General features: G+C 50.5%; 2 protein-coding genes across 3 annotated transcripts; both read right to left on the bottom strand.

The window, feature by feature from the left end:
- Positions 1-899: 899 nt before the first annotated feature.
- On the bottom strand, positions 900-4,562 carry LOC116498949 (ubiquinol-cytochrome-c reductase complex assembly factor 2). 2 transcript variants are annotated; one of them, XM_032203454.1, is made up of 5 exons: positions 3,985-4,026; positions 2,414-2,506; positions 2,228-2,302; positions 1,792-1,861; positions 900-1,077 (listed from the first exon to the last, which is right to left on the bottom strand). In XM_032203454.1, the coding sequence occupies exons 1-5, from the start codon at positions 3,994-3,996 to the stop codon at positions 983-985; spliced, it is 345 nt and encodes a 114-aa protein (XP_032059345.1). In that variant the 5' UTR covers positions 3,997-4,026; the 3' UTR covers positions 900-982. The 2 variants fall into 2 exon arrangements, with proteins under 2 accessions (XP_032059345.1, XP_032059344.1); XM_032203453.1 differs by lacking the exons at positions 2,414-2,506; positions 3,985-4,026 and adding an exon at positions 4,393-4,562.
- A 2,296-nt stretch (positions 4,563-6,858) lies between these two features.
- Positions 6,859-15,658, bottom strand: IP6K3 (inositol hexakisphosphate kinase 3). Its single transcript, XM_032203349.1, has 5 exons — positions 15,475-15,658; positions 10,586-10,808; positions 9,393-9,565; positions 8,552-8,727; positions 6,859-7,335 (listed from the first exon to the last, which is right to left on the bottom strand). Exons 1-5 carry the CDS (start codon positions 15,656-15,658, stop codon positions 6,859-6,861), a joined length of 1,233 nt encoding a protein of 410 aa, XP_032059240.1.
- Between the last annotated feature and the right edge of the window lie 9,789 nt (positions 15,659-25,447).

The raw sequence follows: 25,447 nt of genomic DNA, 5'->3' as shown, positions 1-25,447 counted from the left end.
AATGCTACCATGATCAACTACCTTGAACACCAGCCTTATTTTCTGAAGCTTTGGATCAGAGCCTGCTGCAAAGTTTCAAATTCTTTCACTACTTGCCAGGAAAACACAGTTCAAACATAAAAAGGAGCAGCTGTTGGTGCTGCGTGGAGCCAAGCAGAGTCCTGGCATAGCTGTGTTCTAGACACACATCCTTCCCAAGCCAAGCAGTGCTGCGGCCATCCCAGCTACATGCCTGTGCCTCTGCCTCCAAAAACAGGGGCTGATGCAAGCACTAGAGCTTTAAAAGGGAATAAAACTGAGCCACAACAAAGGACTAAGCAGAATTGAGCTTTGGTAGAGTAACACATCACAAAAACCGATCTTCACCCCTCACGTATGCAGTAACCCCTACAGAACCTTCCTTCCATGCTGAGGAAAGCCTGTCCAGCAACACACTGCTCTAGACCATGTATGGGACTAAATCCCATTACACTCTTCTTAAACTCCTCTCTCATCACCATGGTAAACGTTCACCCTCAGTCATCTCCTGTCTTCCCAAACAGGAGTTCTCCAGAGGAAAACAACTTGTGATAATTAAAGTTATCCCAGCTCAATTTCACTGTTACCAGTGCTAACACAGAACCACCATTACAGCTGTATTTCTGTGTTATCACCACTGCTGGCTTCCCAAGCAGATTTAAAGCTAGCATGGTTGCACCTATGTGCTCTGGCATTTCCTGATGGTCTGTTTCTCATAATACAAACGATCAGATCTAACAACACAAAGCTCCTTCTTTTACATTGATCCAAGAACTTTCGTCACAGATGTGTTCAGGTATGGCCTAGATTTCCAAAAAGAAAAGAGTGGGTGTTAAAAATAAAGAGTATAGGGTGTAGGTCTGAACAAAAAATGCTGTTGCTAAGAGGAATGAATGGTTTTATTCATCATGGCAACATACAGAGCTTAGGAATATATACAGAGGAGAATCTGGGAGTTAGCCTATCACTTCAAGTCCTCTTCAGATTTCTTGGCGGAAAACCTTTCTCGCAATTTTTTCCATGTTCCTTTTTTCATGTCTTCCATCTGTTTGAGAATGTCTGCAAAAGGAGAAGGGAGAGGGAGATGGGGAAAGAGGAAGAAAAGCAGAAAAGCAAAAGCATGAAAAGCCCTTTTTTAAGCCCTTTGCCTTACATATATTTGCCTTTTTTCACTTCTCATCTTAATGAATTTCTATTTCAGGACCTGAGGCAAGTTTGTTTTCCCTTCCAATCAATTGTGCTGGGAGTCCCTTATCACTAACAACTAATATTCAGTTTCCACGCACTGCAATCGAAGTTAGGAACTGGAGCAGAACAAAACTGCACTAGCTTCCTATATGGCATTTAATAAATGATTCGGCTGAGAGTACTTCTGCATTGTGGTACCCTGTTTTCTCTCAAAGTCTAATACAAGAGAAGAAATACTGAAGGGAATATGAACACAGTGAAACAGAAGCTGAGAATTTTCCAGCGATGTAGCAAATGTGCATTTTTTTCACACAGCTCCTGCCACTCTGTCTCAAAGAGCCTTTGCAAACCCTCTGCTATTCCTGCCCCCTGCAAAACACAATCGACTTTTTGTCCTGCTAGATTACTGAAAATCTCCTCAATTAAGCCTGTACTTAGTTCTTGTTAACCACCCTAATAAACTTGCACAGCAGTCCAATTCAGTCCTTTAGTAACTGGTAGAAGTATAAAGCCAACACAACAAAGACTAGAACGCACTTTATCTCTTGCACTGATTTATTCCCAAATCAATCACAGTATTAATACCTGTTGCTAGAATCATCTTGCAATCTTGCACTGTCACTCCAGTGAAGCTTGTTTCTTTCAGGCGTGGATACTTCACAAACAAACAGGCAGGTGAGAGAAGGAGGAAGAGAACAAGATGTTACTTGTAGTGCACTAACACAGGTAATTATGTCACCAAATAATAGAATCCTAACTTATTTTCCATCAAGCTCTAAGAATTCTGTTCATCCATACCAGGAACTATCATCTACATTGTTCATACATGTCACAAAGGCCAAAGCGTCTGCAGCTTTCAGACTGAAAGCCAAGAGACTGAAGGCACCCGGCAGTGCAGCATCCACCTGACTGCTCATTTGCCTGCTCCATTCCCAGAAACCCTGCTGGGATGTGGCCTGCTGCACCGACAGCTGCAGGTCCCACAAAAAAGGCTGATGATGGCTAATACCAAAATGTTTACCTTGTTTTTGTAGTAGTTGGTGTGGATTCTGAGTAAGCTCTCATACATTTGGTCACAGGTCTCAGGGTCAGCAATCTGGAAAAGGATAAAAGTATCGCACAAGTCCCGTTTTAAACCTGCAGAGCAAAACCATTTCATTTTAGCTAAAAGCTCATGAAAAGAACAGTAAAGGAGTATCTTTGTTACTTTTTCAGAGCAATGCAGGATGCCGGCGACCCCTATTATGCTGCTCCAGAATGCAGCAAATTTTCTTTCCCCTCCATCTCTCACCAGCTTGGCCTACAAGAATAATGAGGCACCTAAGTTCCAGAATGAACCTTGAATTCTGCTCAAAAAGATACGACAGATCAACTGAGCACACAGCTAACGCGAACATAGCTGTACGGTTTTCTCACGCTTACTGGCCAGCACTGTGAAATCTGTGAGATTTCTTTGATCAAAGGCTGGTTTGGCCGCCTGTTTTATTCTAAAGGATCAAACAGGATAAGATACTAGGATGGAAGGTATAAAATCCTGGCAAGGCTAAAAATAGTTTATAATTGATTAGGGAAAAGCAGCATGTAAGGCACCGTACAGCTTGTGAAGGGTAAATGGATTTCTATTTTGGTCTAGTAAGTTGGAAAGATTTTGCTAATACCTAAAACTCTCCGAGGTGCCTCCAACAGGTGCATCTGCCCTGCAGAGCCAGCTATTTAGCAGCACGAATGGCATGTCAACTTCTTTTTCTATCCTACAGTGGGGCCAACCTGACCAGAACTCTGCATTGCTGCTCGATGACATCAAACATAAATGATTAAAACGGATACATGAGTAAGTATAGTATGAAGAGCAGCAAGACAGAATAAAGTGAACACAGCTCATCTGTCCTCAGGCACTGGCACATGTTCAGCACAAGGCAGGTGATGCCTCTCTCCCCTGTGCAAGCCAGGAGAATGGAGGAAAGGCTCTCCTGATACAGCAGGTAATGGCTGCTCCGGGAGAGAGGATACAGGGACAAGCAAACTGTTAAATATAAGCACCATCACGCAGCTACCTATTAAATAGGTAGCTGAAATAGTACTGCCTGTAAAAAATCAGCAGATCTTACTCCATGTGAATTAAACGGGCATTACACTGACAAAATGTCTTTTAAGGTTCTAGCGCTTTTCTCCTACATTCCTCCTGCTGTCTGGCAGTACATTTCCCTTTACTGTATTAAGTCTTTATACATACAAATTGACATCAGTGCTGCAGGCATCAATTTAGATTTTCAAGATGAGTGGCAGCTTTGGGATCTCGTAACCAATTGGTGCAGCACATTCAGCTGTCCTGGGCATATGAAAAAGCAATAAGCACTTTCTGAAATGTCTGCTGCAGCTTATTCTGGTGACCAATATAGAATTAGGTGCCTATAATGGCACATTGTAGGAGAAAATGCACACCTGGAACAATGTTTTTATGCAAAGAAAGGGCACATTTACATTCCACAGCACCACCTCCAAGCTTGTAAATGACTGCAGCCCAAGTCAAGTGTTTGCTTCTTTTATTTCAGTATTGAAACCTGAACTCCAACACAGTTACAGCTGGAAGCCAGCTTTAAAACCACCGCATCCCAGCAGTGATGGATTTTGCAGCGTACCCCACCCCGTATCGTGTTATCAGCCCATCCTCACAGCAAGCAAACCACCCTGAACTCCACGACGGCCCTGACAAATTTTCTGCATCCCACTTCCCTGAACGCTGCAACAGGGGGTTCGAAACCCACTGGAAGAGGGCACCTCACAGCACATATCGCAACCCGTGCGAGATCTCCGCGTACAGCGAAGGTGCCTGGAGGGAAAGAAGAAAGGAAGGAAGGACAGAGGGAGGGAAGGAGCGCAGCCCGGCCCCGCCGCACCCCCGGTCCCCGACCGGACCCCCAAGGCTCCAAAATGGCGCCGGGCCCGGAGGCGAGGCAGCGGTGGCGCACCGCGCATGCGCAGCCTCCCCCCCGTCTCCCTCTGGCTCCAAAATGGCGCCGGACCCTGAGGAGGAGCAGCAGCGGCGCACTGCGCATGCGCATCCCGCCCCTCAGGCCCTAAGATGGCGCCGACCCCTGAGGCACAGCGGCGCAGCGCGCATGCGCGGCCCTTTTCCCCCATCTCTTGCCCAGCCCTCAGCGCCCCGCGGGCCGCTTCCGCCCTCACCTGCGTGTTCTCCCCCTCGCGGAAGGCCTGCGCCACCCGCTGCCGCAGGAAGATGCCCAGGTCCCGCTGCCGCTTCGTCTCCTCCACCGGCCACTCCTCGCACAGCTTCAGGAACCGCCGGTACCTGGTGGCCGCCATGGCGGCCGGGGCAGCGGGCACGTGACGGCGGCCGCAACTACGGCGAGCGAGAGGGGCCGGGGGTAGGGTGCGCATGCGCAGTGACAACGCGGGGGGGGGGGACGTTGGGGTGCTGCCCCTGTGGTGCTGCCATGGCGGGCTGCTGGCTGAAGGCAGCATCAGGGCTGGGTTTCTGGCAGGTTCAGTGCCTACGGAGCCCTGCTCGGCTCGCCCTGCCGTGTGGGGAGGTTGTGCTCTGGCTCAGAGTCTCCTCCAGGCAGGAGGGTGGTTAAATGGTTGGAAATGTCACTAGTCACAGAATTGTCTAGGTTGGAAGAGACCTCAAGATCATCGAGTGCGTTAATCAGGCACTCAGGCGTGTGCTCAGATAATGATTAGGGGTGGAGAAGCCCCCCAGGGTCACCTGCTCCAGCCACCCCCCCACCACTGTCCCCACCGAGCCGTGTCCCCAAGCACCAGCCCCAACCTCTCCTGGAGCCCCCCCCAGGGATGGGGACTCCCCCACCTCCCTGGGCAACCTGTCCCAACGCCTGCCCGCTCTGTCTGAGCAGAAATGGCTCCTCATTGCCCACCTCAACCTCCCCTGGCACAACTCCAGGCCGTTCCCTCTGCTCCTGTCCCTGGTTATCTTCGAGAAGAGACGACCCCCGGCTTCCCACACCTTCCTTTCAGGTAGCCAGCTGCTGGAGTTTCCCTTCAGACCCCTCTTTGTCCTTTCCCCATCCAGCCCCGAGGGCCTGGTGGCAACACCCAGTGGGAGGCTCAGCAGTGCTGCGAAGGCTGAGGGAGGTCTGCATAAAGCCCTTCAGGTGGGTTGTGTCGGCCACATTCAGCACCAACCTCACTGCACAAGCATGAGCCAAGACAACTGATGACTCAATCCTTTCACCGCTGAAGCAGAGTGTTTGTGGTGGTGTTTTTTTTTTTTATAGTCATTGCAGTTTGTGGGCAAGAAATATGCAAGGCTGTGAACAACATTCAGTAAATAATCGGGTCTTCCCAAATCCACTTCAGGCCAAGTAAAATATGCAATTGGGCCAGATGACTTAAATTTTCCGGCAATAAATTGCTGCAATTTACCAGCTGTATGCAGTAAAATACAAGTGAAGGGGTCTCCCTTGAGATCTGATATTTAAACCTGTGGAAATAATGTCTCTTTTGAAAACACACAGCCCTAAACAAAAGATAACATAACGTCAGGATACTCTGGAAGTGCAAAAAAGACAGACAACAAGTGAGCGTTACTTAGACAACTTTATTTGTATCCCCAGTCCCCAATAACTGGGTTCTGTACCTCTATTCCTTGTGTAAGGACTTTTCATACAAGTTTCCTACACCATGCAGGAAGGAATTATATTTGTTCCATAATAAAATCTGTCAACAAAAGCTGTAAACATTGTATCAAGTTTTTGTTTTTGTCTCCTCCAAACACATACACAATATTTGTATCAAAGAATTTCTAGGTGAACTTTAATGTCTAGTCCATGATTTTATTTTATTTTTTTAAATTAGGAGCATAAGTACCTTGATGTGAATGTTTTTTGTGACTGGTATCTGACAGGATCATCACATTCCCATACGTCAGCCCCCAAGGAGCTTCTTGCCTAGAAAGTTTAGGAAACATGCCCTGTTATGTCCTGCAGGGATATTAAACCTTTGCAAGGTCCAGTTCTTGGTCTGAGGAACACCCGCTTTTACACCTTAAGCAGTACAGAACCAGGAGCTCTGCGTCTGGTACATTTGTGTTTCAACAAAGCACCAAATACCCGCGCTTTATGGAAAATGACTTCCAAGAACAGTCTTGCAGCGCTGGGCACGTGGAGTGTGAATGTCAGGGTGTGCATTTTTCTTCCACTTGTGTCTGTGAGTGTGTTCGGCCCGTAGCACTGAGCGTGAGATGAGAGTAATGCTGCAATCTGTTAAGACCTGCCAGCTCATTTTAATAGTCTCACTCAAATGCACAACATCTTCTTAGCCTGCTTGGCTTTGTGAGTGTGGTGGAGGTGAGCAGGTCCTATTTTATCATTAAGACTCTTTCAAGTAATGCTTTCTTTTGACTCGCAAATAAATCAAGGACAGCAGTAAAACAAGAAAGGAAAATAAATCTTCTGATTGATTGCAGACAGAACAGATTCTTTCAGCTCTTTGCTTTTTACGCTTCAGTTCAGTAATGGCACGTAGCAGTTTTTCCTAGCAAGCTGTCCATGCTCTCATTCCAAACCGTGCACGTGACATTCAGCAACTGTGAGGGTCCCATACAACTGACCCAATGCAATACTTCTCAGGGATATCGGTCACTAGTAAATTCAGGCTATTTCACAGAATTCGTCATTTTCCTTCCGAGATGTTCTGAAGAATTTTGATGAGGTTCTCCAAGCCAAAAATATAGCCAAGGTCTGGCCCGTCATAAGTGGTGTGGTTGCATTTGGAGCCTTTAAAAGTGGTGTGAGCAAAGTCTATCATGCGGACGTCGACTCTGGCGTGATTAGTGCCATGTGTTGTGGTGCAGTTTGTTTTTTGGAAGTGCCCCTGGAGGTGATTATCCAAGGGTGCTGTGTTCTCCTTGTGCTCCAGTCCGTCATAAATGATGAGAAGTGAGCTGGAGTAGAACCTGTAAGAGCTTTGTTTCCTGATGACAGACAGCAGAGCTTTTAGCTGCAGGATGATGGGCTCCAGGACGTCTGTTCTGAGGTGGTTACCGTTGCACAGGAACTGGCGCAAGGCTTGCCTGAATCCTTCAGGTGAGAGTTTCCTCCCGTAATATTTATCCTTGCAGAGAAAATGGCCAGTGTCCACTTGGTAGACCTTGAGGAAAGAGAGCAACAATCCAGATTCAGTGGATGTCTTATTGTCGTGTGTGTGTGTGTGTGTGTGTGTCCCCACCAGTGTTCTGGCTTTTGCCCTTATCTAAAAATTTCAGTCCCAAGCTGAGACTCAGATCCTCTGCAGTTGAACAATACTGGCAGTGTACTGCAGGCTTCTCACTGAATCCCACCTCCTGCCTTTTCTGGAGATTTAAACTCTTCAATTTAAGCCACTGGTGCAGATTCTTCTTGTGCTTCTATAAATTACCCCTTTGTAAATCCTGTATAGCTCTAAGTCTTAGCCACATCATTACTGATTTATAGCATTTTCCCTCTGGCTATGTCAGGAGTTTGCAGTAGTACAGGAACACCCCAGCTTTGTTCCTTCTCTTAGTACAGGTAGCAATAATCTTGTTTTCTTAAACAGAGGAACAAGGTACAGACAGAAATCTTTATGTATGTGAGGCAGTGGTAATACAGAATAAGAACTGGAAGCGTGAATTCAGAATTAGCTCACATACCAGCTGTAACTTAAAGGCTAATCTGCTCAGCAGAAGGATGTCAGAGACCAGAAAGAGACATAGTTTTTGACACTGTTTACACTGCAGTGTATGTGCTTTATAATCATCATTGTCATAATTATCCTTCAGGCAGAGCAGAACAACATTTTGAAACCTGCTTGAGAACTGTGAGTGAATCAAATGTGTAGCTTCCATTTCTAGCAGGGAGGGCAGTGATTTTAATCAAGAAGAACCATAATATTTAGCACAAAAGCAACCCCTCGCTCTTGCAGCAATCAGACGAGACAGCTCAGCAAAGGCATGAGTGGATGGAGCAAGTGATGCTTTCTGTTTTTTTTTTTTTTTTTTTTCGTTTTGTTTTGTTTTGTGCAGCAGCCAGGAGCTGAGCACAAGAGGAGAATCTGTGTTCATGTACAGGCAGATTCTCAGCTTGAAGGTAATAAAAATCTCCAGAAGTCAAATGGGTATGGGAAAAGGTTCCCCTCTGCGTGCCATATTCTGTACTCTTCCCTAAGCATCTGCCCTGTCTGAGGATAAGATGCACAAATCGAGTGGCTTGCTCTTACAGCCTCTATTTGGTGGGAGACAAGAAGGAATTTACTTCAGTTTACACCAACAAGGGAAAGAATCCCTTTGGATTTCCAGCTTGGTTTCAAGCTGCGTGTCAGGCAGGCATCAGAAGGACCTGGGTCTTACCTGCATCCCACAGATGCGAACACCCAGAGAGGCAGAGGTGCTCTGTTCACACTTCTTGATGTGACGTGCTTTCTTCTCCTCTGAGGCGTCATCTCCGTGCTGCCGGGTGCCCATCTTTAAGTCCAGGATGCAGGGATAGCTGTATTTTGATACCACATTCTCAAGCAATAGAAATTCTGGGCATGAGTTAAGGGAAACCCAATACTTTTAAATTCTAATTGAAAGAGGTCTTAAATCAAAGCAACTGCTGACGCTCTCCATAATAGCTCACAACTGTAATGAGTCTTTCTGAGCCAATTTTACCAACATGTCATTGCTATAGGCCCCTTGCTGCCAATTGCAGTTAATTTACTGTAGTACAGTCCTACCAATTAAAGCACCAACAGCTCCATTCTCTAGTGACACCGTAGCCCTGGGCTGTCAATCCAACACCTTGCCTCAGTGCTGTCCTCACCCCAGTGGGTGTGGGGGAAGTTGTTAAACTGTATTACTCACATGACTGGTGGGTAATGGAGTGTAATAGGAAAATAAAAGGCGAGGCGGCTGCTAATTCCTGTATAGTTGTGTTTTTAAATGTATGCCAAGGGGATCTTTGACTTAAGCTTGAATACCCCCTTATGGGAAATATTTTTTTTCTTTTTTTCTTTTCTTTTCTTTTTTTTTTTTTTTAGATAGTGGGAGAAGAGAGCAGCTATATTCTTTTGTTTTTTGCTTGTTTGTTTGTTTTTGCACAGCAGCTGGACAGAGAAGGGATGCGTACCACTGCAATAAAACATACATTGCTCATGAGCTGATATTTGTAGCAAAGGCTGCGATGGAGGAGAGAGAAGAGAAAGGATACGGTGAAGTTTGTTCTCATTATACTTGGAGGACATGCGGTTCAGGTGCTGCCTGTGACAGTGCAGTCCCCAGGGGTTGTAGCTCTTTCTTTCTGGCTGGTTTCCGTTTGCATCTTCCAAAAGTGGATCTGTGTGGTACTGAAGGTCTGTCCTCAATAGCATCTTCCCTGGGCAGCTAGTCAAAGAACACAAAAGAACACGCTCGGTTTATACGCTCCAGAAGAGAATATTCCCTCCCCTCCTCTTTTGTAGAGCCTCAAACTTGATAAGGGAAATTTTCAGGGACTCTCAAAGGAAACATATTCATCATGTCCAAACTGCAGAGATCTTTTGTTACTCTGTAAAAGTAATTTTCAGAAAGCCAGCTATTGCTGGATGCCAATATTTTCTTTCATTATAATTTCAAAGTGTGCTTGGCTTCTGTGAAAAGCACCATTCATGGTGTCAATGACCAGGAATCTCTATCTACCTAACAGGCACAACACAAGCAAATTGTCCAACAATAGGAATGATTCTCAGTTTCCACAGGCTGGCTTCGAGGAGGGAAGCGAGGGAGCAAAAAGGATATTTGTTCTCCTTGTACGGACATTTGCTGGCCCCAGAGCCCTAACTCCATTCACACCGAGGGCAGCGGTTTCACGGTAGCAATATTGCACCCTTCAGTCATAGCTGACCGAGGTCTTTTCTGAAGCAATTTGACATGAAAGATGTCTTGTGGAAAGCCTCTGCAGGTCCTGAGGTCAGGGTGTGCTTGCGAGCACCGTGATGCCTTTCAGAGACAGCTCTCTCTGGGGATGAGGACAGGATTGAACCAATCTCGAGTGTGGCTACCAACCTGGCTGGCTACCAGAGAAGAGCACTACGTGCTCGGTGGCTCTTCTCATGGGGCCTCTCCTCCTTTTAAAGCTGGCTGCACTTGGAGGAAACGGGCTTAAAGCAGGCATAATGAGGCATAAAATCGAGCACCTCAGCCGTAGCCAAATCTGCCCTGCTCCCTCTGTGGGTGAACCATGAAGCCGGCAAGCTGGACCTTGCTTTTGTTCTCTAAGCCTAGACCTTGCCTTAAACCAGGAGCTGTGCCACCAAAACCATCCCGGTTAAACCCCACCGAGACCGGGACAGCTCCAGCTGCCAAACAGCAGGCCAGGACCAGGAGAAATCTGCAGGGAGCCTCCTGCCCGTGGCAAACCCTCACCTGTCTTTGAAGGTCTTGGTGATCTGCGTGTGACACCTCTTGACAAGTGTGTGCTCGCTGCCGGTGCCGGTGCTGGCAGCCCACTTGCACTTGTGCCATATCGTCACTGCCGAGTCGCCGATGGCGTGGTCCAGCCGGCCGCAGCTCTCCGCCTGCAGGCTGGGGCTGGCGAGCAGGGTCAGGTTGCCGAGGCTGTCCTTTTTGAGGTGCACAGAAATGACACCTGCAGGAAAGGAGGAAAAGCAAAGCAGAGTGAGGTTAACCCCTGTGTTAACGTACAGGCTCAGCACCAGCGGCACAGCTGCCCCCTCGTGTTTTAGTGGTCCCTCACACTGATCCCGGCCTGGTTTGAGGCCCATTAAACACCATTAGTCTGAGACCCTTGGAAAACAGCCACAGGCTTTTCTAACGTTCCTTCCCCTCCTTCTGTGGGCTCTGCTTGAAAGCTGTCTCCTCCGAACACCATGTTCCCTCCTTCTCCATTCCTTCAGGCTCTGTTACGCAGCAAGTGACCCAGCAAAGACCCCTGCATTGGCCCAGGAGCTCCTGCCTTATTTATGACGAGGGATTAAGGTCTCACTTCTGAGCGCAGGGCAAGGTGGAAATGTTCTTCATTGGTAGAAAGCAAAGGGAGGGTTGGGGAATGGGAATTTTCCAAAGATGACCAGCATGCCAAGTGCTTCTTTTAACTGGAGAGCCCCCAGGAACAAGGGCAGAGGCACACATAGGGGTTGGCAACGCTGCCTGCGTACGTGATGGCCACACATTGTCTTGGACGTGTCCTTCCCCCAGCACCAGGACCCTGGTGGCAGGATGACGGGAAGTACTGGACCCTCACGTGCTCCTGAGGAGGAATGCAGCCATGAGCACTGATTATTTCTTTCCGCTCTAAGTGCTTAAAACACCATCGTATGTTTTCGGATTGTAATTTTCCCTGACTCTAATGGGAAGCACAGGGCTCAAATGCCATTCAGCCCGTCACACGTATTTAGCCCAGTCTCTGCCCATCCCTGGCATCGGGACTGCTGCCTCCGCGTGTCAAATAACAGAGCAGGAATGGCCGTGGCTGGCGTTCCAGACGGCTCTGACCTTTCTGGGAAAGGCTGATAACAGCAGTCCTTCTCCCAGGGCAGCGCTGCTCCTGCAGCCCTCTGTCAGGGCTGTCCGAGCCTCTCGAGGCAGCGTAGGCATTTTTAGAGCATCGCCCTTTCGGTCTCAGAGGGGATGCCAGCCGTGTGAATCATCAGCGGCAGCACCCCGCTGCTTTCAAGTCTGGCAGCAGCAAGGCAGATTCAAAAGAGGACGGTCTGGGCTGTTGAACCAACAAAACTCATCGCTGGAAAGAGCCCCCGTTAGCAACACACGGGGCTGGGGCTGTGCCAGCTGTCTCCTGGGTGTCCTCGCTTGGTCTGCTCCTCGTTGCGGGGAGATGCATTTCTGCAGCTTACCAACGAGGCAGCTCTCTTCTCCCAAACAAATTTGCCAAATAAATATGCAAACTGCCTCCTCTCCGTTTAAAGTGAGATTACGGAGAGTAAACACAGACACAGGGGTTTGCCCTCCCTGCTGGGTTTTGCCGACCAAGGGAAGATTTGCAGGTCTGCGGCCACCAGCCACCTCCGTGCAACTTGGGGTGGTCCTGAGCCTCACATCCCTGTGAGTCCCACTGTGCCCTCGTGTCCCCTGTATGGCCCCTGTTTAGGTACCTTGCCCCAGGTACAGCACACAACCGCTTCTGTTCCCTTTTGCTGTAAAAAAATCTGCATTAATCCTAATGGTGTGCCACAGCAGGATGGGCTAAATCTGCTAACTTTGTGTTGAAATGAGTGAGGAACACACGCAGGCTGCTCTGCCCAGGGGAGACAGGGGCTGGAAACCCCTGTGGGGTTCTTTCCGTGGGGCTAGAAACCTTAATTAGGGGGTGAGTGATATTTTTAGCTATCTCAATCCTTTGCTCATGGTGCTCATGAGCAGTAGGAGCTTGGGAGCTACATATTCCTCAGGCTCCAACATCACCCGCATGATCTCTAGCAGTGTCCCGTTTGTAAAATCCATATTACAGATTACCAAGAGCAAGTGAAATTCCTATCAGCTCAGACGTTTGCTTTGAATTTTCAGGGCAGGTGGGCATGAAAAAAGCCAACATTTATTTATTTTATTTTTTTTTTTTGCTGGAATCAAAACCCTTTTATCTTTAAGAAGTCAGTGAGGGGGGAACAGAGTCCTCGATTCTAAAAATCTAATTCTCAAATCTAGCACTACGCCTCAGTTCTGGCACTACAGCAGCCTGTAACCTTAAAAACTGTCCCAATTACATATCTGCAAGTCAATGGAGCTGTGCTGATTTACATAGTGCTGACAATCTGGCCCTAAAAATGTTATATATAGCATGAAACTAAGAGTTCTTAAATATCTTACATTAATATGAAAATTAATGGGGAGATTTTCAAAGGCAAGAACAAGCAGTTAAACTGCAAGGGAACGTGATCATCTCACCTCCTTCCCCCTGAACACCGCTTCATAAACCTGCATCCCAGCCTTACAATTACTTTTGTTTCCCGATGTATTTCCTTATGGGAAGGCTGGTTTTTGCATATGTCCTGCAAGTGACCTCTGTGTGCAAAACAAATACAATGCTGCCAACCGCCTCTTTTATTGCTACTTGAAAACATCTGTCTGGGAGCAAAGATGGGCTTGGGAGCAAAGACGTACTCAGGTGCTTGCCTTTGCTTGCCTTTCAGTGCCACCACCAACACAATCCCACTCACTGGGAGCCCAGTAGCTGGTATTTCTGGTGCCATCACCATGCTGGTGGCACCCCAGGGACCCTCAGGAGCTCCAACCTTGTATCCAAACCCCCCTGCAAGCTCTGGATGGGGCGGGAGGAGGTTTGGAAGGGGCTGGTGTGGGAAAGCCAGCCTCAAGGTCACCGACCTACCCCAAAGGGTTAAGTGAGCAGTGGATGTTTTTGAAGCAGCCAACTGGGTGTAGGATTTGAATGATGACATTTGATCAGCGCTTCACATAATGTCATCATTACATAATGATCCCTGAGCCCCCCCCGCCTAAGAATAGAGATGAGGAGCGTGGACACGTGTGAGCGGGTGATGAAGACCTCAGGATTATTCCCCCTGGTGCTGATCTGCCTCGTGGGAAAACGTCCCACCTCTTTAATTTACCCAGCTTTCAGGGCTGGGACGGTTACGAGCAGGAAAAAAAAATGAGTCTGCCCAATGCCAAATTGGAGGAGAATTGCTATTTAATTACCCCTCATTGCAAAACTCACTGGGACTTGCAATAGAAAAGAAAAAGATGACAAAAAGGGATTAATAACCGGGCCACCCCTGAACTGATAAACTGGGACTGCTTAATGTCTTTATTAGAGAGACAGAGCAGGGCTTAGCTCTCCAGCACTAAACCCTGGCTCCTGCTAAAGGAAATTGCTTAGAGGACTTGTTTTCTTTCTTAAGCATCTTTTTAATATTGTCCCATAAATCTACAGGGGCTCCTGACTTTCTGGAGAAGGGGGAAATTGGATTGGAAGTGCATCAAGACCTCAGCTGACACTTTGAGCTCCTTTCCGTAACGCTGAAGGACCAAAAGATATTTTAAGTTTTTAGGTGACAGCTGAGCTTCTCGCCTCTCACAAAAATCCAGGGTCAGGAGCTTTACGAGCAGCACAAGTCTGGCAGTAAAGGCAAAAATAGTGAGGGAATAAGGAAGGGAGGGAGGAAAGATATCTTTAAAAAAATAATAAAATAAAATGAAAACATGCTAGGACCCTCACGGACACCCAGTGCTGTGTTTCTATAGCTGAGAAACACAGTGCTGTGTTTCTAAAGCTGAGAGAGTGGGGTTTGATTTTTAGAAGCTAAGAGATTCTTGCCTCTGTTTTTCTAGGGATCCATGAACACAGAGCACTGTAGCAGGGCTTGGCTCAGGTGGAGCAGCCATCAAAACAGATGTTTAATACAGACCTGTGCTGGTTTTTTCCAGGCTTGGTATTTCATGCTGGCCCCAAGGACCACCTCTCCCCCAGCTCATGCTGGTGCCAGTCCTGACCCTTTCCTTACCCTCACCAATTCACTGCCTCTGGCCCAAAACTTTACCTCCTCAAAATCAAGGGGTGTGGGGCAAAAGCAAAACCCCTGAACCCTGCTCCTGGCACAAAACCCTTTCTTCTCACTCTATTTCAGAGCAGCATCTCGACTCCCAGAGTTATTGTACGGGGTGATCTGTTGTGTGATCCCAAGGGCACGGGCAGCTCCCACAGCATCACGTTAGCAAAAGGTCAGGGCAGCACCAAGCAGGAGAGGGCCAGCTTCCTAATTGGGGTTAATGAAATGTTAACTGCATGGAAAAAGCAGTCTATTTGAGGGCTAGCACCCACAAGGAATGAAAGGTAGCCTGGGCAGGCAGGCCGCTTCGACTTGTCTTGCAGGTCAAAGCCACTTCAGAAATACATGTATGTAGTGCTTCTGCCTGGCCACAGCTCCTCTGCATCTGGGCAGCACAGCAGCACGGGGTGGTTTGGAGATCCACAGCTGCTAAATAACCTGGCAGTGTTCATACAGTGTGTGTGACTTGTCAGATCCTGGTTTAGAGAAGTCTCTCCAAGCCCCAGCTTTCCTACCACCATTCACACGGTGTCACACCAACCCATCCGGGGCCATGGCCAGCAAACTCCTCAAAGCCAGGCTGGGAAAAGCCAGCCTCGCAGACCTGCTTCTGTGCACACATCCTTGCTGAGCAAAACCTGACCTGCATGAACAAAGGGGCTTCCCATCCCCAACCGAGCCATCCCTCCCATGCTGCCACACCTTGAACCCACGCTCAGGGCTCATCCTGGTGGCACCCCCATCACCCATTTACCACGCGTGGGGTCGCACCTTTGTACTGGGGCGTGAACTGCCGCATGGCCAGGGGCAGCGACTCGTAGAAGCTCAGCTCCTGCGAGACCAGGGGCTTGCAGACCGTGTGCTCGTCGTACTTCATCATGCTCATGTGGCCGCCCACCTGGTGGACGAAAGGCTCCAGGAGGACCACCTTCCTGCCCTCGCTCTGCCCCACCATGCTGCTCGGCGCAGGGCTCGCTCCCGGTCAGTGGCAGCGGAGGGGTGATGGGTTTTGGGACATGCTGTGCTGGGCCACCTCACACCGTCTCCGGGCTCTCACCCCGTCTGGCTTCTCAGTGTGGCGCCAATGGTGTCTGCAAACAGAGGATGAAAGGGACAGCATGAGAAGGGGGGGATGAGGCACCACGAAGCCTCCGCCTGCAGTGGCATCGGCAGGGCTGGGAGCACTGCCTGGCCTCGCACAGCCCTGGGTACTGGCTGGGAGCCCCGGCGTGACATGTGGAGTCCAGGAAAGACCCGATTTAGACCTGTTGCGGGTAAAAGATGCAGAGGGGGACGATGGAGAGGAGCTATCAAATTAATGCGGTGGCCTCATCAAACCAGCTGGATCAGGGCATTCCTTGGACCAGGAATGCCGGGTTATTAATACGCTGTATAATACCACCCCTGCTGTGAAACAATCTCAGTTTGCCTTATGAGACAGTGTTAATGCTGGTCTTAGTCTTTCCCCAGGCTAGGACATTCCTCGCGAACGAGGTTTATTAATAAAGCCTCTGTAAGCTGCTGTCCTTGGGCAGCTCCCTGCCTCTCAGCACTGCCGGTGGGGTTAGCGACATTTTCTACACCTTCTAGAGAAACGTGAGGCTGGGACATTCCCTGCCATGTAACACCTGAGTGCCACCGGGAACATTTCCTGTGCTGTGCTCATACACACAATGCGAGGATGTGTCAAAGCAGCACCCGCACGGCTCCCACCCAAGCTGCAGCTCCCTCGGCCCCTCCATGCTGCCACAGAGCCTGGCTGGACGATTCGCTTCCCAATTCCAGCCCTAGACAGAAATCCATCCGTGGCTGTGGCAGGAACGAGCTGCTGGTGTAAGGTAGGAAAAGCACCAACACACTCCAGCAGCTGCACCCTGGCTTCTCCTGCAAGTGCCCAGCAAACCCTCTCCCTTCTTCACTTTAATTATTTGCAAGGATGCTCCTGCTCTGGTGGACATTGGGCAGGGGAATTCTACAGCTATTGAGGAAGATAAAAAGGAAGATTAAATATTTACACTGAGGAAGCATCAGGCTCCATGCCATCAAGGCAGTAAAATCAGAGGAAGATACTCCAGACCCCAAACTACAAGTGATGGAAAAAAAATAACATATATTGTTGTTATTTTGAGGGCCAGTTCGTATTCCTACAGCCCTCCAAAAGCAGCATGCAAAGCCCTGGCTGGCCTGCCCCTGCTAATGTGGTTGACTTCCTCCTTATTTCTCCAGCCTGGGACCTCTGGCATCCCAGTTCTGCTAGAAGAAACTCAGTGCAGTAGAGGATAACATCTTTGGAAGGTCCATTTCCTTACACCAAAGCTTGCACAGCTGGGTGGGCGCGACATCGCCTCTGCCACCCCGCGGCCAGTGCCGTCACCCTCTCCATAGCCAAGGGACACGAGGGTGGCACATGGAGCCACTACTCTCAGATGCTGGTGGCCAAGGGGGGGCGGCATAAACCTGCAGGTGCCCCATGGCAGGGCACCCGCTCCCTCTGGGTCTCTTCCCTCCTGCACCTGCCAGCTCTGAGTTGCAGCGCGTTCCTCGCCCTGCCACAAAGAGCCGAAGCTCCGACGCTTGCATTTCTCCTTCTCCCTCCTCCTGCTGTAATTAAACCCCTGAGCAAGCAGGCTCTCCACGCAGGTGCCCGCTTTGTTTTTCGCCTGGAGGAGTGAGATGAAGTGGGTTGGAGGCACAGGAGGAGAAGAAACCCTCCTACCTGCAAAGCTCGCTCCTTCAGCATCCCCCAAGGTGGTTTGTTTTATTTTTTTTCCTCCTTCTTCCCTATTCTTTCGTCACTGCACACTTCAGAAAGGAATTTCTACTCTACAATTACCAGCCTGCACCAGCTTGAGCGAACAAAGCCAGGCCACTTAGATGAGTGCTTTTTAGCCCAGGAAGAAAGCAGCTCTTCAGAGCCTTTCTAGAAGTTAATAAAAGCATTTAGCATTTTGTTAAGTTGCAACAACTTTTAAAGAGGATTTCTCCCTTGAAAGCTGTAGGTTTGCTGTTGTGTTTCTCTCTCTTTTTTTTTTCTTTTTTTTTTTTTTTTTTTAATCCACTCCCTTAGTTGAAAAAAGGAGAAAAGCAAAAAGCAAGCACATTTGTCAAAACACCTCTTTGGAGCAGAGAGTGCAACCTGACTTCAATCTGTATTTATTGCTTTAGAGACAGTCCAAGGCTGAAACGCGGCTGACACAACACACAGTGCTGGGAGCCTTGGCATCGCTAAGGGAGTCAGGGAGAAAAAAACACAATTTGATAAGGCTCTTATTGTTTGCTCTTAAGCAAAACTCCGAGCAAGATTTGCACAAGGGAGAGAGGGCTTCTTTTCATTTACTTTTTGTTCTGAAGCAGCTCGTTCATTCCGCGCAGATAAATGTTCCTGCAGACACTCACTGAGCCAGGCTGGGCTCCTCTGAAACAAGACACTTGAAATAATTCACTTCTGCCAGCTCAAGTTATCGTGAATGCCAAAAGATATTTACGTCACTAAAAATACATGGAATTACAGATAAATCTGTATCCTCAAAAATAAAACCAAGGAAACCTTGAATATTTTTTCCTCCAGCTAAAATGAAAAAGTAACCCAGGCACTGCAGATGAAGAAGAGGCAGAAAATTTGGGGGAAGGAAAACATTTCTCTTTACAGGGAACTCCCCTCCCCAGAAAAAACACCCGAGACACGATGACACCTGCAGGGAAGCATCTTCCCGGCTCTCCCTCCGCCGCTGTCAGCGCACGGCAGCTTCCCTTGCGGTGCTCCCAGCACCACACTGCTGGTCTGAGGACAGTTTGCATTTCTGACACTCGTGTGTGTGGCCCAAGGACCTGCCAGGCTGTTCCACCCCAGCCAAACCACGGCTCTGCCTTCTGCAATTCGTGGATGGGCTTGGCCAGGACACGCTTGACCAGGGCTTTTGGGGACATGGCCGGGTGCTGCTCCCCTCTGTGCTGCTCTCATTTAGGGCCAAATGTCAGAAGAGGCTACGAAGAACAGTCTATTTACTCCCAACTCTAAGCACAGCCAAAAGAAATCAAGCGGATGAAAATCTCTGAGCTTTAATTAGCGCCTGCTCTGTCCCATCCCGCACAGCTCTGGGCCCGACAGCTGGGGGCAAACAGAGCCCAGCTCCGGGAGGATGCACACACCTCCAGACAGCCCTGCTCACCCAGTGCTGCTCGCAGAAACGCTTTGGAATATCAAAAAAGGAGAAATGCCATAAAAACAAGTGCCCTGTCAATAGACCGGGCTCTCAGTGTCACTGGGCACCTCAAGGAGCGGGGCTGCAAAGCCTTGTTTCAAGCGCTGCAGGGTGCTGCATTTATTATTATTATTATTTATTTTATTATGTGTTTTCCTTAATTAAAAGGCAAGAAAGTAACTTGGCTGTTGATCTGAAGAGACCTACATGTCCGTAGCTCTCTCTAGCATGGCTGACCTAGATTCAAAGCCAGCTCCTGCACTGAGCGCCAGCCCAGCCCTGGAGCAACGCGCGGTGGTGTTTTGCAAATCTAATTGCCCCATTTCTGTTCAGTTTCTGGCCTTGTGCCTCCGAACACCTCGAAGCCTTGGCCGTAAGGAACATCCGACTGCTTCCAGCCCAGCACACATCCTGCCAGGGTCAAAGCAAACTCGGCCTCCCTCAGCTGCTGCAAAACAGCAAAAACTGCCCCCAGCGCAGACCCCATCCCGCACGGCCTCCCCTGCCAGCCTCCTGCTCCCTGGTGCAAATGCAGCTAAAATCCCCAAATCTCTCCCCCCTGTCACACAGATGGGTTTCTCATTACAGCTGTGAAGTTATTTATAAATACAGCTCCTCTTTCTCGTCTCTGGTGGAGCTGCCTTAGCGCCTGGTTCAGCTCAGCCTTCGCGCTGAGGTTGGGTCACCCAGGACAGGGATGATCCCACACGGGCTGTGAGCAGACACAGCATCGGTCCTCGATGAATTTCCATTCCACCTTTTCTGCTCTTCCCTCAACCGCAGCCACAGCCAGCATCGTGCCAGGAGTGAACAGCTCAGCTCTTGGGGCAGGAGCCCAGCTCGAGCCATAAATCCTGATGTGCAGAAACCCTGAGCTCTTTTATCTTGCAGTTCCTTTCTTGAAAGAAAATGACGTTCATAAACTTTATGACCAGTCCCCGCATCCCTCGTGAATAAGATGCAAAGATACAGTTTGCTGCACTGAAGGATTTATTTGGCAGCTCTGTGAAGCATCAGGAGGGAGGGAAAGGAGCCGCGTTATCCTGGATGGACCGGCCTCAAAAACACCCGGTTCCACTGCTGGGATGGGGTGAGCACAGGGATAGGCACAGGTCGGGTAACCCAGCATCCATAGCAGCAATATTGGGGTTTATTGGCCATAAATCTGTCCCCACATTTTAATCACTCCCAGCGCTCGCTGCCCTGAGATGGCACCTAAAGGGCTGCCAGTGCTGTGGGACATGGCACTGGGTCCCGAGGGAGCAGGCACAGCTCCCTCAGCCCGTCCTAGCCCTGCCACCCCATGCCATGACACGGCGTTCACAGCAGCCTTGCGACCACAGAAAGGATGGACGGGCACAGCCTGAGCTGCTCGGGGCTGCTTCCCCTGTGCATGCTTAAACCCAAGCTCCTGCAAGCCTGTCGTGGCCAGCTTGTACCCATGAAGGGCAGGCTGGGTGGGGACGGCCACGCTGCCTGGGGACACACACCGAGCGGGTCTGTCGTCAACTCGAGCTTGGAGCAGCTCTCCCACAAACGGGGGCTGTTTCTGAGAAACTGGCCCAGACTGGCCGAGCACTGGAGGCTCATCTGGACATACACCGATCCATCTCACCTTGGGGCTCTGACCTGGACGTGCTTTCCCTTACCTTCCAGCCAGTGTTTTTTTTTAGGAGCTGTGCAAAAGCGGGGACCCGGATCAAAACCGACCTTTGCTTCCCATCACAGTGCTGCCGACCCTCACTCCAGCACGGCTCCCGCTGGCCTTGGACCAGCACCGGCACCACCAGGACCTCAGCACCAAACCCCTCTGCCCCAGCACCAACCTGCCCCATGCTTCCCAGCAGTGCCACGAGCTTGATGGAGAACCCAAAGCCACGATGCTCATTTTTCACCCACCCTGGTTTGCTCCAGAGCTTCCCACCCACCCGGGTGCTGCTCTCCCCGTGCTCCCATCCCTTGCTGCAAGCCACAGCCGTGGCTTCCAACAACTCCCTGTGTGCTCTCCGAAATCGAGCGCTCGGCCACCTTGTCCTTGGCCACCATGAGCTGATGCTGAGGTTGCCCTGGCTCTCACCTGATGGCCACTGGCTTCGTGGCTGGTGTCGGCGCTGCCTGGGCTGGGCTCTTGCTGCTGCTCGGTGTTGCTTGAGGACGAGAAATGAGGGAGCTGGGGGGGGAGCCCGCAGACATTTGGGCCATCACCTGACACTGCCGACATTTCTGGCAAGTTCCTGGTATGTCCAGCTGACAGCTGAGGTTTAAAGGGGAAGAAAACAGCCTAGGGTGTTACAGGAAAACAAAGCTGTGTGCGTGAGGGTTAAGGCTTGGAGGAAAGGGGGCTGGTGGGTGCAGCACCCCCACCACGTGCGAGGTTTTCCAGAAACCGTGGCCATGCTCCAGCTCTCCTGTAACCAGCTCTGCAGGAAACCAAACGATTGTTGCTTTATTTCAGTGTGTGCAAAGCTCCCCCAGCCTTGTGGTGCTGCTGTTTCTAGCCCTTCAGCAGCAGGCTGGGGCCCAGCTGTACCCTGCAGGGAGAGGGCAGGGGCTGGCGCTGAGCCGGGGGCTTCAGCAAGCAAATTCTCCGGCTGTTTGCTATGGGAAATACACCGGGACAGCGCGGGGAAAGATGGGGCAAAGGGGCTGGTATTGCAGCAGGGAGGCAACGGAAGGAGCTGGGATGCTTGGGATAGACTGAACCGCTGAGCTAACGGGCCTGGGAAAAGGAAAGATATTTTTGGAAAGGGGAGGCGGGGGGTGAGACCGGGCTGTGCCCGAATCCGTGCAGCAGGTGAGGGCTGAAGCAGGAATGGGGGTGCGGAGCCCGCTGACACCTGGCCCTGATCCTGCCAACGGCCTCGTGCAGGGAAAATCGACACCCGGCACACTGGGACCGGCGGGGGAGTGGAAAAGTCCCGGAGAGTTTCCTGCCAGCGCCGCAAGGACAGCGCGTGCCCCCGGCTCCCCAGCACCCCTCCGCCCCTGGGAACACAAACACCCCCCTGCGGGCACCCTTCCTCCTATGCCTGCTGCTGCCAGCCCGGCGTGTCCCAGCGAGACCCCTTTGGTATTTTTGGGGACACACGGCACAGGCGGGCCGGGCATCCCGCAGGACGAGGAGGTGCCTGTGCTCGTCCCCCTCCTGTCCCAGGGATAAAATAAAGGGGGGGCACCAGCAAATCCCTGCCAACAAGCTGGGCTGCGATGGGGAGGGCAGCAGAGGGGGTTGTTGCAAGGTGATGGGAGGTGGGGAAGGAAATCTTGCTGCTGAGCTAATGATCGAAGGATGCGGTAATGCTCGCTAACTGGGGGGGGAGAAAACAGGATCACGGAGGCCAGAGGGATCGAACTGACAGTTGGGGGCAGAGGCCGAGATTAAAGGCGAGGATAAAACACAGCCCCTGATTCCCTGCTGCCTGAGTCCTGACTTCACTCTGCTTTATGCTGCTGTATTAGCTCAGGAAAGTGCCTTAAAACAAATAGAAAAAATCCAAAGAAAATAAAAAAAGCTTGATTTCGGCAGGAAAAAAGCACATGCAGGCACTCTGTGAATTCAGCCAGTGGTGCATCCCTGTCAACAGGCTTTTTATTTTTTTACCCCCTCTGTGCTCTCACCACAAAAGGTTCAAGAACCTTTTGCCAGGTGCTCGGGCAGCCCTGTACCTCGCTGCCTTCTGCCGAGGGGTGTGAGGCTTCCCTCAGCCGCGGTTCAGCTCTGCTCAGCTTCACCTGCACCGTGACAGCCCTCGCGCCACGGGAGAGGAGAGGTTGGGTGTAAAACACACCGGGCTGGGGAAATCACAGCCCCACCATGCTGGGGAGAAAACAGCTCACTGGATGGGGGGCCACAGCCTCTGAGAGACCTTCACAAGTCACCATCTGTAAGGAAACCAGGAGGCATCTCAGCAGCACCCGATAAATCAGGGAGTAGGGACTGAAACACGACGATCATCCAGCTGCATCAGCACCAGGAGGCTCCCAAGGAGCCCCGTGGTCCCTACACACATTTGGGGACACGCTGCCCATGGGCTCGGCTCTGGAGCATCTCTCCAGCCACAGCCCTGTTGAAGGATGCAACCTCGCGTGCGGTTTTAAATCTGATCATTATTAAGCTGGCAGGAGGAGGGGAGACCCCTGGGCAACACTCCCCAGCTCAGCGAGAGGCAGGACCGAGCACCCCGAATTGCCCTGCGGTGCCCAGCACGTCTCCAGCAGCCCCTTTCCCCCTCGCAGAAGCCCGCCCTGCTATCATATGCATTTTTAATGCCTGCGTTAATTGCTTCAATCTCATTTTTATGTCAGGCGCACCGCTGGGCCGGGAGACAAGACCTCGGCAGCTCATGCTCTGGTAAAAACAAGCGCACGGAGGACGCCGAGCTGGAGCCTGCGAGCGGCTCGGGGCCGCGGCCCCCCGCGTGCTGCCCCCGCCAGCAGCCGGGCTGATTGCCGCTGCCGAGCGGCCGCAGAGCCGCAGAGCCAATTACTCAGCCTCTTGTAAAAAGCAGAGCGCTCTAAGGGGAGAGCAAGCCCGTCTCATATTAAAACTATGCTAATTAGGAACTAATTACGGGCACGGAGATATTATTACCCTTGGCCAGCTTGAAGGCTGCAGCCTCCGTCTGATGGAGACGTTGGTCCCGAATCCAACCCACTGCCAGCTCGGGCAGGGACTGCAACAGGGAGGGAATGCCGTTATTAGGGGAGGCCAAGCTTCAAACAAGCCAGCACGGGAGGCTCAGGATCCCTGGGTTCTTGGTACCCTCTGCACCAAAGCCGGGCCTCATCCTGACACAGCTTGGCCAGGACCTTGCTGGAGCTTCAGCTGCTGGCTGGCAAATGCAGGGCACCTCGAGGTGCCCTGGCTGCTGGTGCCACCTCTGCGAGCAAACCAGGAGCTCCAGGGGGAGCATAGTGTGTGGGAACCCCCCCCCCGAACTGTTTTTGAGCTGTTTTACGTGCAAGCTGCTCAGCTGCACCCTGCGAGCCTTGCTCGCAACTGGTGGCCAGCAGCTCCTGGCCACCCTCAGCATGTTTTCCTCTGCTGTTGCTGTTTGGACACAGGGAGATGTTTTGGAGTGAAGAAGTAAACAGCCTGAACCCAGCCTTAAGGGAAGTCCCTGTCAACAAAAACAGGGCAGGTGCTTTCCTCCATCAGAGGGCAGGTCATGGAGGCTCCTGCCCTCAGGAGCTGCTGTTCTGCCTGGAGTAGGGGATGGAGGAGCCCAGGGGCTACCAGGGTGCAAAAATCCAGCCCCGTGGACAAACAGGGAGTCAAACAAGGCTTCCACAACGTTTTGGGGTCTCACCTTGGAGACCCGAATCAAAGACACCCGTGGGCTTTGGGTCAGACCTTACCAGCCTCCCTCAGCACAGAAGTGCTCACACAAAAATAACTCCTGTCTTTGCAAACTGACGGCGGTGGCCAGGCAGGGCAGAGACCTGGTTCTGTCTGACTGCACCTTACTCTGCTGCAGGGAGATTCGGTGCCTTAACGTATCCAGAAGCTTTTGGAAACACCTACCTGGCGGCACCTGTCCCAAGTTCAAGAGCCCTTGTTTTAAAGGTTGAACAAAATCACATTGGAAATCCTGGAGAAGGCAGTGGGGAGACGTTGCTTCAGACAGGGCAGCGCTGGCAGGAGGCACCTTGGGCAGGGCTCCCTGTCTGTGCTTTTTTCTTCTCTGGTTCACGTTGATCTTTCCAGGAGAACTGGCGTGGTGCCCCGACTCTGCGTCCCATAAATAAGGCACAGCATCAGCTGTCATGTCAGCAGGAGACAAAACATTTAATGTGAAAGGCTTTAAATGGAAGCAGGAAATGAAAAGATAAAGGGCAAATTTTATTTTAGATTCCTTGTTGGTACATATTTTCCTTTCTGACAGTGAGGGGATGCGATGGCTTTATCAGCCCACTGTTTGAGAGTTTATTTATAGAAACTTAATACTTTGCAAGAAAGTGGGAGGGGGATGTTAGCAGCTCAGGTTGGGTGAATGCACCGTGTTAGCAGAGCAATGAGCAGGGAAGGGAGATGAGCTCCCTCTTCTCTGAATGGAGCTGGGATTCTGGGAAAGCTGCTGGTACCGTAGAAACCATCAATGCAGCCTGTACAGAACACACAGGAGCATGGCAGCAAGAGCGGCATCAAACCGGTCTTCTGTGCTCTCAAAATTGCAAATGAAAGGGGGAAGACTATCACGGAAAACATCCTGGCAACTTGCTTCAAAGCAAACATCCTCTGGCACATGTAATTACACCAAACTGAAGACTCTTTCCTAACCTTGAATACATTGCAGCTGTAACTTAGCAACGTAGACTGGGTGAAAGCATCTAAACAGGAATGCAGGTTCAGAGGAGAGATTTAGCCTCACATTCCCTTTTGTTCCCATACCTTAGCAACAACCCAGCTCCGGAGAGGAGGCAGCTGGCTCCCATCGACTTCCACAGGAGCCACAGATCCAGTCACCTCTCCTGCTGGTGGAAACCTGCCCCTTTATAATCCAGACCTACATTATGAGAGTAATTAAATATTGCTCTAACCA

This window comes from Aythya fuligula, chromosome 25 (genome assembly GCF_009819795.1).
Source record: "Aythya fuligula isolate bAytFul2 chromosome 25, bAytFul2.pri, whole genome shotgun sequence".
In the NCBI taxonomy this organism is placed as follows: domain Eukaryota; kingdom Metazoa; phylum Chordata; class Aves; order Anseriformes; family Anatidae; genus Aythya; species Aythya fuligula.
Note: the sequence above shows the minus strand (reverse complement) of the source record. Positions and strands in the feature narration are given on the sequence as shown.